The 13,610-nt window shown below is 40.7% G+C and overlaps 1 protein-coding gene across 1 annotated transcript in view; it reads right to left on the bottom strand.

The window, feature by feature from the left end:
• The window catches only part of tbc1d5 (TBC1 domain family, member 5), a 204,127-nt gene that overhangs the window by 13,914 nt on the left and 176,603 nt on the right, over window positions 1-13,610 (bottom strand). Inside the window, exons 17-21 of the mRNA XM_034000144.3 lie at window positions 11,037-11,122; window positions 7,211-7,491; window positions 4,248-4,310; window positions 1,928-2,088; window positions 278-377 (exon numbers count right to left, since the gene is read on the bottom strand). Of these exons, the coding sequence (XP_033856035.2) occupies window positions 278-377; window positions 1,928-2,088; window positions 4,248-4,310; window positions 7,211-7,491; window positions 11,037-11,122 (691 nt within the window). The remainder of the gene's footprint in view (window positions 1-277; window positions 378-1,927; window positions 2,089-4,247; window positions 4,311-7,210; window positions 7,492-11,036; window positions 11,123-13,610) is intronic.

The following is a 13,610-nucleotide window of genomic DNA, read 5'->3' as shown; positions in this document are numbered from 1 at the left end:
CTGAGGAATCTAGAATACATTTTTGGCCAATATCAAGCATTTGGGTCTTTATCATCCACTTTTATATTTGCAATATAAGGTCAAGGTCTCTTGTCATTGGTGCATGGCGAGATTCTACACAATGACGAGGGAACCCATCACGGGCACTGAAAAGGTAAAACAATTTAGAATATGGTTGAAAAAAAGGAGTACTTTCATAAAATCGCAATTTGTTACATTTGTGACAGACATGAAGGCCGTGGATTGATAACAGGTTCGGAGCTGGTACTTGACTCACCGATGTGTACATTCATCATCTTAGCACAGTACTTTGACATGGCTTCCAGGTCATTGAGCTGCCCTTGAAGAAATGAGATCTGGCCCTCCAGGTCCTCCTCCTGGCAGAAAGCAGAGCAGTGAAAGGTGTGAATCACTGACAATGCAATCCAAACACATTACAGGTCAAAAATAAAATAGTCCTGATCTTTTAAAGCAGCGACTGTCTAGGCTTTTCTAGGGATTAAGGATAAGCAGGAAGTACACCCATTCAAATGTAAATACAGTTTGTAGCACAGAAAATATTAAGCCTTAGTGATATGCTTCTACAGCTGTGGCCAAACATTTTACATCACCCTATAGAATTAACTAAGTTTGCTTCAAAAAGTTGAATGAAACCTGCTGAATAATGTTACGTTAACATAGTGAATTACACACCACTTTCTTCGGTTTCCATATACTTAAAGTTGTGAAATGTGATATTTTGAAATTTAACCTGAAATACTTAACTACTATTCTGGCTTCCGGTAGAGTTTTGCAATATACATTTGTAGTTTCTTTGACTAAATGATGTTAAATAAAATATCTAAATTATGTTCATATCATTTTTTTTTTTATGTCTCAAACATAAAATTCTAGCTGATGCAACACTTTTGGCCATAGCTATAGACTAAGCAGTAAAGCAGATACTTATACTGCTATGAAATTGATGCATTCCCAGTGTTTTCCTCAGTATTTTAACTCCTGAATGTATTATAATTACAGTACAAAAGGGAAAAGTATACAGAAGAAAGAAAGACCAGCTTTGCATATTTTTGCATATATCAATCATAAAAGGAAAGTAATCGACACATGGTCGGTCAACCATGAGACTCATGACCTGAGAGTCATGACCTGTATTTAATGATACTTAATGAAGTTATGACTGATTGGTCAGAAGGCATGGAAATAGATTTACATAATGTCAATTTTTAAAACTACATATTGATTAAATATGGATCCATTACAGGTCAATGCAGTGAATCAGCTTTAGGGTATTCCTATATCCTTGCTTTAGGAAATGAGTTCAGATGAAAGTAGTCTTCGATATAATAAATAGATAATTTATATAGCTAAAGCTTCAGTTATAGGTCCCCTGTGTGTTGATTAAAATATTCAGGATTGAAACAAATCTGCGAAACATTCTGTTTTGTAAACCTCAGCCTGTTATTCTCGTGACTACCTTTCAAACCCAAAAAATGTAGAAGCAAATGTATTGAATCTAGGTAATGAAAAATGGAACTGGAATTGCATTTAAAGCAGTAGGATGTATGATTTATATTAATGTACACTGCATTAAGTGTCACCTTTCCCCATCCAGAACCAAATTCAATTTCAAGTCCCACTTCTCAAGTGCAATGTAATACAGCGACAATCAGACCTTAATATAAAATAACCTCCTCACCAAGTAAATGGATGGTTCTATCTGGAAAAATAATGCATACGTGTAAATCAATTCTTTTTTTTTGTCTTGGAAGACATAACATGGCATTTGCATTAAAAGACTGATGCGTTCTTTCCCCCAGAGTGTCAGCTCTGAGAGCACAGATTCATAGACGTCTCGATCAAAACCAAAGAGTACAGAGAAAATGCAAAATTGCAAAGATACCCCCCCCCCCCCAAAAGTACTTACAGATTCTTTTTTGCCCATGGTTTTGCTGTGAGAGCGGGAGCGAGAGATGTTGAATAAGGAGTCCTTCTTTGTCACAGATAAAGGCGGAGATGCTGAATGCTCCCTCCCGACTGGTAAACTCTCTGCACTGGGGGATGAGCTGACATTCCTGGAACCTTGGCCTACAATGTGCAAGGAAGGCTGTTTAAACTTATATACAGGACCTTCTGGTGTAACAAGAAATACTGAGGACAATCAAACGTGATATCCACGCAGGGTTTTTGGAAGTTTGTACAGATTCTACATTGTAGAATACAAATGCAGCAGAATACTTAAGTATTTGTAGGGAATCGTACTGCCTTTTATTATTTTCAGTCTTATGAAAAGAAATAAAAGCGAATGTGTGAAACGCCGAAGGATCTTTTTCAATGAAAATGTCTATGATAACACAGAACAGAAATGCAAATGCATAGTGAATCAAATCTGAAACCTTCACTATATTTATACAACAAAATAGATAGTATACTGATAATCTGATCTTGTATCATGACTTGCATAAAAAGTTACAGTGAATTGTTCTTTATTAGAGATGTACAGCAACAATAAGTCATAATACATGGCACAATAAATCACATTTCAAATGAGCTCAGTAAGTTTGCTCTGTAGAATAAGTTATTTAAATGTTTTCTTTCCGTTTCAGATGTCCTCACGAAAGAGATTCCTGCCTCTTGCCATAATACCCAGGTAAACCTGCCTTGATATCCTGGCCTACCCTGTTTAATCAAAGGCCTTTAGTAAAGAACTTGGCAGGAGCTTCTGCGTATGCAGATAATAATCTTTATTTATAATATAGTGCCTTTCACAATAAAAATTGTTGCAAAGTGCTTCACATGAATAAAAACATTAACAAATATTAATGAGAAAGAAAAGCAAGAAAAACTAAAGAAAAAACACACAGAACAGTAAAACAAGGCAGAGAATAAAAGGAACATCATTTTAGCATAAAAACGCTACATTATAAAAGTGTGTTTTTAATTGTTTAAAAAGCAGTGACACCTGGGGCTTCCTTTACAGAGCTAGGCAGATCATTCCAGAGTTTTGGGGCCCTATAACTGAATGCTCTATATTTAAATAACAGTACACACAGAATATAAAAGCAGCCATTTTAAAGTTACATTAAAACCCATTTATAAAAGTGCGTTTTTAGTCTTGACTTGAAAACTGTAACAATCCCTGCTTCCCTGACAAACGAAGGCCGAGCATTCCATAATTTCAGAGCGCTACAAGAAAAAGCCCTACCTCCCGTGTTGCTTTTGTTGACCCTAAGAATAACCAGCAACCCCGCATCCTGTGATCTCAAAGTGCGGTTTGGAAGATACGGGGTCAGTAACTCCTGCAAATAACTGGGTGCTAATCCATTCAGGGCCTGGTAAGTTATCAGCAAAATCTTAAAAGCAAAGCTGTTTCTGCCAGGAAGGGAGACATTGACTGTGTGATTGTGGCAGGGTAGCTCATTGGCAAGACTGTTTCCACCAGGAAGGGAGACATTGACTGTGTGATTGTGGCAGGGTAGCTCATTGGCAAGACTGTTTCCACCAGGAAGGGAGACATTGACTGTGTGATTGTGGCAGGGTAGCTCACTGGCAAGGCTGTTTCTACCAGGAAGGGAGACTCAGAGACATGAAAGCTGCATCAAAGAGCTATCACACACTTTTATTTACAAGTACAAACACTAAACAAAACACATTTAACAAATAAAAAGGCACAAGGGCCAAACGCACAGCACAGCAACACAGACCTCCACCTCTGTCACCAACATTAATTCCAACATGAACACCCCACATACACACCTTATACCGGCAGGGCTTTTGCCTTGCCACAGTGATTTAAATTAAAGTGATTCTTAATGACAACAATGCATTGTTCAAAGAACAACATTCAATTCATTCTAACTCAATCTATAACATACGTATGCCACGTTATTTTAATATTTAAATGCTGATACCTATAACATCTATTAACTCCCTTGAGATTCATGTTGTATTTTTATAACAGTGGAAACCCTCTATCATGACCACCAGTGGGACATACTGCAATGAGAGCCCTTCCTCACAGAAAGGGACTGACAGAGAGGAGACTGAATGGTTTGCTGGTCTTTATAAGAAACTGGTGAGAAGCAGGGAGTTCACAGTTTTGTGTTTGTTAAGCAACACAGACCTCTAGTGAGAAGAAACTGGTATTGCATGGGTCGGGAGAATGGGATGAAAATGTGACACTGCAATCAGCAGGATGTACAGACAAACAGTCAAGGAAAGCCAGGGGTAGCCATGGCAGCTGTTACCTTGGATGTCAGTTACAGTCTGGACAGGAATAGAGACCCAAGCACCGCCACCTGTAACTACATCTAGCAAACACAAGAAGCTCATATTTAATCAGGTAAAAGGGTAGATTAGCTGGGTAACAAAGTAAACACCTCTTAGTTTACTTTCCATTGATGATGGCAGTACCAAGTTTACAAGTGAGATTCCACTGCAAATCTTAAGAACATCAGGGGAACAGGAACGAGGGAGACTGTGTTGCAATACATGTTCTGCTTGTGAGTCACAACATAAAACTGTTCAAGATTACCAACCCAATGAAACGTTTTGGCCCGTCACCCTTTGTATACCAGCCAATTAACGGATGGATTTTTTTATTTTATTTTAAACAGAAGAATTGGCATAGTTCTAATACTGATTCTATGTTCTACTGGTTTGATGTAGGCATATTATATTATTATATATTATTATTATATTACACCTCTCCCTCCCCCGCACCCCCTCCTGCTCCAACCCCTACACCCACTACATCCCCTACTAACTCACCCTCCTTCTCCACCTTCTTGCCCCTCTCAGACTCTGACCTCTCCTCCCTGCTCCAGGGTCACAAACCCACCACGTGTGCCTTGGACCCCCTCCCCACTCACCTCTTTCAAGCTGCTGCTCCCGCTCTACTCCCCTTCATCTCCTCCCTCCTCAACACCTCTCTACTTTCTGGTATCTTTCCCTCTGCCTTCAAAAAAGCCTCCCACTCCCCTCCTCAAAAAACCTAACCTCGACCCCACCTCCCTCCAGAGCTACCGTCCTGTCTCCCTCCTACTCTTCCTCTCCAAAACACTCGAGCGGACTGTACAACGCCAGCTCTCTGCTTTCATATCCAACCAGTCTCTGCTTGACCCTCTCCAATCTGGCTTCCGCTCTGCTCACTCCACTGAAACCGCCCTCCTGTCTGTCACCAACTCACTAAAGTGTCCTCTCTCTCCTCTGTCCTAATTCTCCTCGACCTCTCTGCTGCCTTTGACACTGTTGATCACTCTATTCTACTATCATCTCTCGCTGACCTGGGGATCTCTGGCACTGCTCTGGCCTGGTTCTCCTCCTACCTCTCCAACCGCACTTACCAGGTAACCTGGCGTGGAGCAACCTCCACACCTCACCCTCTCTTAACTGGAGTCCCCCAAGGGTCAGTCTTGGGTCCTCTCCTATTCTCTCTCTACACCCGCTCCCTGGGCCCCCTCATCGCATCCTATGGTTTCTCATACCATTTCTATGCTGATGATGCTCAGATTTTCCTCTCCTTCCCCACCTCTGACTCCACCATCTCCTCCCGTATCTCTACCTGTCTGTCTGCTATTTCCTCCTGGATGCACTCGCATCACCTCAAACTCAACCTCTCTAAATCTGACCTCCTTTTCTTTCCCTCCTCCTCCCCCTCCTCTGGTCTCTCTATCTCTGTTCCTCTGGAATCTACCACACTCTCTCCCTCTTCCTCCGCTAAGAACCTCGGAGTCACCCTGGACCCCTGCCTCTCTTATTCCCAGCACATCTCCACTCTGGCACGCACTTGCCGATTCTTCCTGAGCAACATCCGAAGAATCCGACCCTTCCTCACCAACTACGCTACCCAGCTCCTGGTCCAGGCCCTGGTACTCTCCCGCCTAGACTACTGCAACTCCCTCCTGGCTGGCCTCCCTGCGTCCGCCACCCGTCCGCTCCAGCTCATCCAGAACTCTGCTGCCCGCCTGGTGTTCTCTCTGCCTCACTTCGCCCACGCTACTCCACTACTCCGCTCACTCCACTGGCTCCCGATCACCGCTCGCATCCAGTTCAAGACTCTTGTACTAGCCTACAGATGCCTTGACCAGACTGCACCCAGCTACCTCCAGACCCTCATCTCTCCCTACACCCCCACTCGACCTCTCCGCTCCGCCTGCACTAGAAGACTGGCTCTACCTCCGCTACGCTCCCCTGCCTCCAGAGCCCGCTCCTTCTCCACCATTGCTCCGCAGTGGTGGAATGACCTTCCTACAGATGTCAGGACTGCCCAGTCCCTGACCACCTTCCGGTGCCTCCTTAAGACTCACCTCTTCAAACAGCACCTGTAGAACTCCTCTGTTTGTATCCTGGGACACTATCACCCTCCATTTAAATGTGCTTTATTTTGCTCTTATCTGCCCCCTATTTTACAGCATTTAATCCTGTACTTCAGAATACTGTTATCTGCCAAGTGTTTAACCTGTAGTATTTTGTATTTAATCATATCCTGATGTAACTATCACTATTATCTGCTGTATTATTGAATTGTGGTTTGTCACACTTGTACTTTGCTTGAACAAAAGTTATTGTATTTCTTGCTCTTATTGTATTACTTGTATTGTAACACTTAATGTATTTGCTTACGATTGTAAGTCGCCCTGGATAAGGGCGTCTGCTAAGAAATAAATAATAATAATAATAATATATTATTAAAATAACTCAGTTAAAACTGAAATTAGTTCACCTTTAACAGAATATACTGTAGATTATTGCATGCAGTCTTGTGTCCAATTTTTATTTGCCAACCATTGACTATTCATTAAAAACACTGTTTGGCAGCGCCAAATGGCAGAAGATGAACCTCACTTTTCACAGGGTACATATTGATGCCAGGATATTATATATGATTTTATAGAATACGTGATGGACAAACAAATTATAAATACAATGTATCCAACAGTCTGGCATCAGCTATCCTATCTACAGTCTGACTTTAGTTTTCATATTCGAGTCAGTTGCCTTGCGATATTATTCTACCAATTTTATTTAATCTTGTCCCCAAGGTCCTGCTGAAAAGGGTACAGTAGACTGCAAGATCAGCATTTTAATCAAGGCTCCTCAGCAGTGACTAATTCATTTTAATAGGAGGCCCCTTCATACAGTAGTCATTATATCTGTATCTATTCTACCAGATTGTTTCACACAGTGAGATTGTGTTGTTGCTTCTTACCTTTGCTGAGCTGCACAGGCATGCTTTCGGATTTCAAAAGCCTGTTCTGCTGTGTCTGCTGTGGATGATGTTGCTGCGGATGATGTTGCTGCTGCTGCTCCTGCTGTATTTGGGAGGTTTCAGTCAGGGACCTTGTTACTGCTAGGGGAGCAGCGCTGACATCACTGTTGATAGGGACTGCACTACTTGGATTGACTGAAATAGCAGGGGCGATCAGCTTCCGGCCAAAATTCAGCAGACTGCTTGATACCTTGTTAATGTTGAGCGGAGCAGCCTTGGCACTGGCACAAAAAGAAGAAGAAGAAGAAGAAAAAAAAAACACCATCCAGTCATCTAAAAACTGCAATGCAAGTATATAGAGCTCCCTTCAAATAACTTGGGTATCTAGGCTATAGTACACTGTCAACCAACTAAATTGTTTCCCATTTAAAAATTGACTTCCTTATATTTAACACATGTACAATTATGTGTTCCTAATGTAAATAGAAGTGTTAATGGTTTACAGTTTAAAAGTTATCTAATTGTTGAACCTTTAGAATTCTGCCTGTCAAAAATGTGAATACCAAGCATACCCGTAGATGTAAGCACATAATGTACAGTGTAAGGGTAATTTATGTCATATTCAATATGTATTTAACTTTTTTCATACTTATAACTGTAGTAATTTAATATATACAGTCAACCTTGGTTGACTCGACACCCCATTGACTATGAACCAGTGGTTGGAAATTCTGGCCTGTGATTGGTTAAAACCTCATCATAGGAGCAAAAATAGATTTGCCCTGACATCCTTACACCACTGGGCAATAGTCTCCATCTGTCATGTGATTGGTTCACATCACTGTCAGTCCCGCCCCTTGTCTTTCATCTCCACTCCTTACAACAAAAGAAAATGGCTGAACACCGATTCTGTGACTTAACAGAAAATGAATTACAAAACACATTACAAAAGAAAGATGCTCCAAACACTAAAATGTTGATTAAAACGTCACTGTCGTCTGACTTTCTGAAATTCAAACACATTCAACTCGACAAAAACAAATATGACGGGCGGGATATAAACTGGATTATGCAGCAGTCAGCAAACCAATTCCCTTTCAATTCGAAGACGACCACCAAAACATACTTATGGGATATGCCTGCCTTAGGTAGGTATTCACTGAGCTCTTTATATCAGAGCTGCCGATAGGGCCGTTCCTGGGGTGACGTGCTCGGTCCCGCCTACCGAGGGATTAAACTACGGTAAGGTAAGACTTCTGTGTTATTAACTGAGCGTGTTTTGAAAGAGCTTTTCCGAGTCGACTGCAGTTCCCCTGCATTCGTGCTGAAAGCTGGCTTGCCGCTTTCGTGGAATCAGTGGCTCTAGACTTTAGCTTCTTTCTGCTCCTTTCCTCACAGCCTGCCTCTCTTGCGTTGCAGGCTGTCTGTATTTACTGTCTGTATTATGTGTGTGACTGCCTGTGCAGTATTGATTTAAAGGAGTGCGTGTGTGTGTCTTTTCAGCCTACACTCTTGGGGAGAACATTGCTTCCGTGGGTTGACTATTTAATGCCTCGGTAGGCGGGACCGAGGACGTCAACCCAGGAAGGGGCCTATCGGCAGCTCTGATATAAATAGCTCTGTGAATACCTACCTGATGTAACTTAAAAAAAAGGATGGTGAGTAAGTAGATTCAAGAAACTGCACAGAGTCCTTTTCTTCACTCAGTTGTTAGGTTTATTGAAATATGCAGGGAGTCTGGTCCCAGGTACAGGACAAACAGAATACTCGTTCTTACAATTGTTGCATGACATTAAATACCCTTCTGCATAGGTGTCTGTCTCTCTCCTCCTCTTTCTCTGACACTTAACCAATAGAAAAGGTACAACTCATTATCCTGTTACCATATATTTCATTTAGTGTGAGTGTGTGTGTGTGTGTGTGTGTGTGTGTGTGTGTGATCTAGTGTGAAGACCTCTGAACTCAGTGCATTCTTCAGACCCCTGGTGCCACAAAGGTCCATACATCTGGTTTTTGTCATCTTCTTGAGACCTTTTCTCTTTGGATCTCTCTGAAGTCTTAGAGCCTGGCTCCTTCGGTCCCCTTGAAAACTAGCTTTATGACCCCGTCATAAACCAGCTGTATTTTCTGAGCAAAAACCTGTTAACTAGTTTTATACCCCAGTGGACTCCCCGAAGGGCAAGCTTCTTTCATGTCAGGGCTGGAGATCAAAGGACTTGTTTGTACAGCCGTGTGCTGCTGGCCAGCCATTTGCTTTGACACAAAAGAATCTTTTTCAGTTGTTACAACTTCAGAGTAACTTCTCTACCATATTGCAGCTTTCATCTATCACAGCAGTGCTTGCATTTTTGCAGTTTTTTCTATCCAATGTTAAATCACTTTTCAGAAAAATAACATGAATACAGCCGTCATTCCTCATGCGTAGCAAACTGCTATTCAATACTTGTTCCATGTTTTCCAACACTACCTAAGGCAGGCATATCCCACAAGTATGCTTTGGTGGTGGCATTCTTTTAGGGAACCAAGGTTATGGTAAGTAACCTAACATTATGTTATTTTAATATAATCATTTTTTTTTTTTAACTATTGAAACTCATAGTTAGTTCAGTGTGCACAGTAAATCCAAGATGGAGATTTTTAAGGGTTTACATTTTATATTTTTTTATATCTTTAAGTTAGGTTAAAACTGATTAATAAAATCAATTTAAATTTAAATCTAAAAATACATTTGACCACCCTGCTATATCAACGGATCTCAATCCAATAAAAATGCTTCGGACTGATCTGAAAAAAGCTGTAGCCAAGCACTGTGTCTCCAATCTGTCTGAGCTGAAGAAATTATGCAAGGCAGAATGGGCCCAGATTTCACCACTGAGATGTAACATACTGGTTAATAAATATCTTAAACATCTGAAAGACGTAATAAAAGCAAAAGGAGGACACATGAAATATTAAAGCAGGTTTGCCAATACTTTTGTCATAAACAAATATTTGAAATTGCTTACGTGCTTTTATTTTTGTTAAACTACCAGAAATTGTGTATTTTGGTCTTTGTCCTATTAATTAGTGGCTAATGTTCACTAAATCCTTGAATTTATCAAATCAAATTTATTTTGTATAGCGCCTTTCGAGCCAGGCATCCCAAAGCGCTTCACATTAGAAATAAATACACTATACAACAAAAATATCAAAAAACATCCAAAAACAAATGGGAAAAAAATAAATAAATTCATTAAAAAAAAAAATATATATATATCCATCCCAATCTACAAAAATGTGACATGTTTTCTTGAATGATCTTATACTGCATTAAGTGTAGTGTGTGTGTCTCTGTGTAATAAATAATTCCATCTCGGGTTTGTGATGTCATAAACTACGAGACCGTTAGGTCAGGTTATAAACTGTCACACAAACCCGAGATGGAATTATTTTCCTGTAACTCACTGAAGCCCATCTATTATTTTTTATAATATATTGATATAATCTATGATTAAAAAAGGCAATAAACGGGTGTTAAGGTTCAAATTGCAAGTGAATTTAATGAATAATAATAAAGTAAATTAAGTCAGTTTTAAAGAATCTTAAATATAATTTATTAAAAGTGCCTAAAAACCACGAATTGTGGGTGATGCTGAGTGATTTAAGATGAAACATTCTATTTGAAAGTGGTCGGGGTGCACAGGAGTCAAATACAGGTCAACGGTCAAGTATAACCTTCTAGAGAAATATGCCATTTTGACGTCACTACTGCAGTATTATGCTTTTTTTTTCAAATGGATATATATATATAGAGCTATATATTATTATTAACCCTATAAATGCTTACCGAGTTTTATTCATCAGGTCTGCTCCACGGGTTTTGTAGTAGTCTAAATTCTGTTGAAACTGGTAGTTCACTGGTCGAAGGTTGTTCTGAAAGAAGCATTTACAAAGTTACATCCACCTTGTATGAGTGGAAAATGTATTTTTAAATCGACCTACATTACTGGACAGGAAGCAGGATCTGCTAAGAGATACAAGCTCACAGATTAGCAAGTACACCACAAACTGATGATATCAACACTGATAACAGTTAGTATTGAATATGTTACGGTAAAAGTCTGAAGAGTGGAAAACCTCACGGTTTACTGGTAAACATGATAACCCTTTACTTTGGACCGGTAAATCTCAAGAATAACCAAGTGCCTTTACCAATAAGCTTAACTGGTAAATGCCTGAAAAGGAATACATTTCTTCATAATTCCAAACATTTACCACCTTACTTGGTAAATGTTGACAGTTACCAGTAAAACTTAAGATTTTCCATATTCAAACTTTTAGCAGAAACTATCACAGTACATCAGAATCATCAGTAACAAATTGGTAAAGGACTACTTTGATCAACTGTCTTAAAACGTACAGTAAACCACTAGATGGCAGACTTAACACAATAAACATTTTCATTAAATACTATTATATCCTACTGCTTACAGCAAGACGTGCAGGGGACCCATTAGGAAACAGCCTTATGGGTAACATTTTGCTTGTTCTTACACACTACAAACAAACAGGCACAATTCCCCGAAAAATACCTACCCGAGAAAGAAAGGAATATGTAAAGCATCTGAAGTAATCCCACCTTTAGAACAGGCTGAGAAAAACAGAGAAAAAAAAGTTCTGCTTGTTTTTGGATATAATCCCCTTTTTATCCATACACAATTATCTTTTTTCGTATAGCTCTCATGGTAATATCAGACATTGAAGCTTAATAAACCTAATCACAAGATAACCATATTAAAACGAAAGGCAGCACCTAGGTGAATCCAGTTTGTAATTAAAAACAGATGTGTCCACTTCACATTTTTAACACAGTAAGTGAAAGACAGAAACATCCTTTAATTATCAGTTTCCTTTATTAAGCTGAGATGACTGAGACCAGTGTTAAAACAAATTCCATTCATTAAGCCAAACATGTTTACTTGCTTAAGTCCACACGGTGTTTACTAATAGAAAAAGGATCAAATATAAAAGTAGGCTAGAGTAAATTAACCAGATACTGATTGAAAAATAAAAATAAAACAAGATTTTATTTTTGTTTAATGTTTTTTGTTATGATGGTAAAATGGGTACCAATTATAATAAGTTTGAAAGAAAATATGTTTACCTGCCCATGCCTTTATCAACCTTTTGGACAACAGTGAAGTTTATTAACATGTTCTGTTATACATACTGTGACAGGAATGACTGGGTGGTGACATCACGGCAGAAGAAGGAAGGTAAGTACTGACACCAGGCACTTCAGTTTTCAAAAAGAAAGACGCGGCTGGCCGCTGTTTTTATTAAGCAACACAAAAATAAATAAAATATTTAAACAAAAACACACTGTGTGCTCGCAGAGCAAAATAAAAGGTTTAAACAACAAAATAATAAATACAGGTCAGGCTGGGCTGTCGCTATCACTGTTCCTGTATATTTTTTTTAATAGTTTCATCTTTCTTTCTTTCTTTCTTTCTTTCTCTCTCTCCACTCGCTCTCTCCTCTCTAACACCAACCCCTGCAGTTAAAACAGCAGGTCTTTTATATCCTGGCCGAGGGGTTAACTGGCTATCAATTCTCTCATTACCCCTCGGCCACAGTCTGCACAGGTAGCATTACTATGCGTGACTGCCAGCTAATTCAATAATTGCCAGCTGACAGTCACGCATTTCCACGAAGTTTTTTTAAAACAAAACAAGGCCACGCTATAAATACATTTTTAAATAAATACAACAAAACAACCGGAGCTTCGGCGTCATATAAATACCATTAAATCATAACGACAATAATAATAATAATAATAATAATAATAATAATAATAATAATAATAATAATAATAATAATAATAATACAAAATAACACGGGGGCGGAGGGGGAAACCCGTTCTAAAATAAACAAACCCAGGCGATGCGGCGCAGCAGGCAGCCCCAGGCGATGCGGAGCAGCAGACAGCCCCAGGCGACCCAGGCGTGGCATCCCCGGGCGGTGCGAGGCAGGCATCCCTGGGCGGTGCGAGACAGGCATCCCTGGGCGGTGCGAGACAGGCATCCCTGGGCGGTGCGAGGCAGGCATCCCTGGGCGGTGCGAGGCAGGCATCCCTGGGCGGTGCGAGGCAGGCATCCCTGGGCGGTGCGAGGCAGGCATCCCTGGGCGGTGCGAGGCAGGCATCCCTGGGCGGTGCGAGGCAGGCATCCCTGGGCGGTGCGAGGCAGGCATCCCTGGGCGGTGCGAGACAGGCATCCCTGGGCGGTGCGAGGCAGGCATCCCTGGGCGGTGCGAGGCAGGCATCCCTGGGCGGTGCGAGGCAGGCATCCCTGGGCGGTGCGAGGCAGGCATCCCTGGGCGGTGCGAGACAGGCATCCCTGGGCGGTGCGAGACAGGCATC

This window comes from Acipenser ruthenus, chromosome 4 (assembly GCF_902713425.1).
Source record: "Acipenser ruthenus chromosome 4, fAciRut3.2 maternal haplotype, whole genome shotgun sequence".
Classification (NCBI taxonomy): domain Eukaryota; kingdom Metazoa; phylum Chordata; class Actinopteri; order Acipenseriformes; family Acipenseridae; genus Acipenser; species Acipenser ruthenus.
Note: the sequence above shows the minus strand (reverse complement) of the source record. Positions and strands in the feature narration are given on the sequence as shown.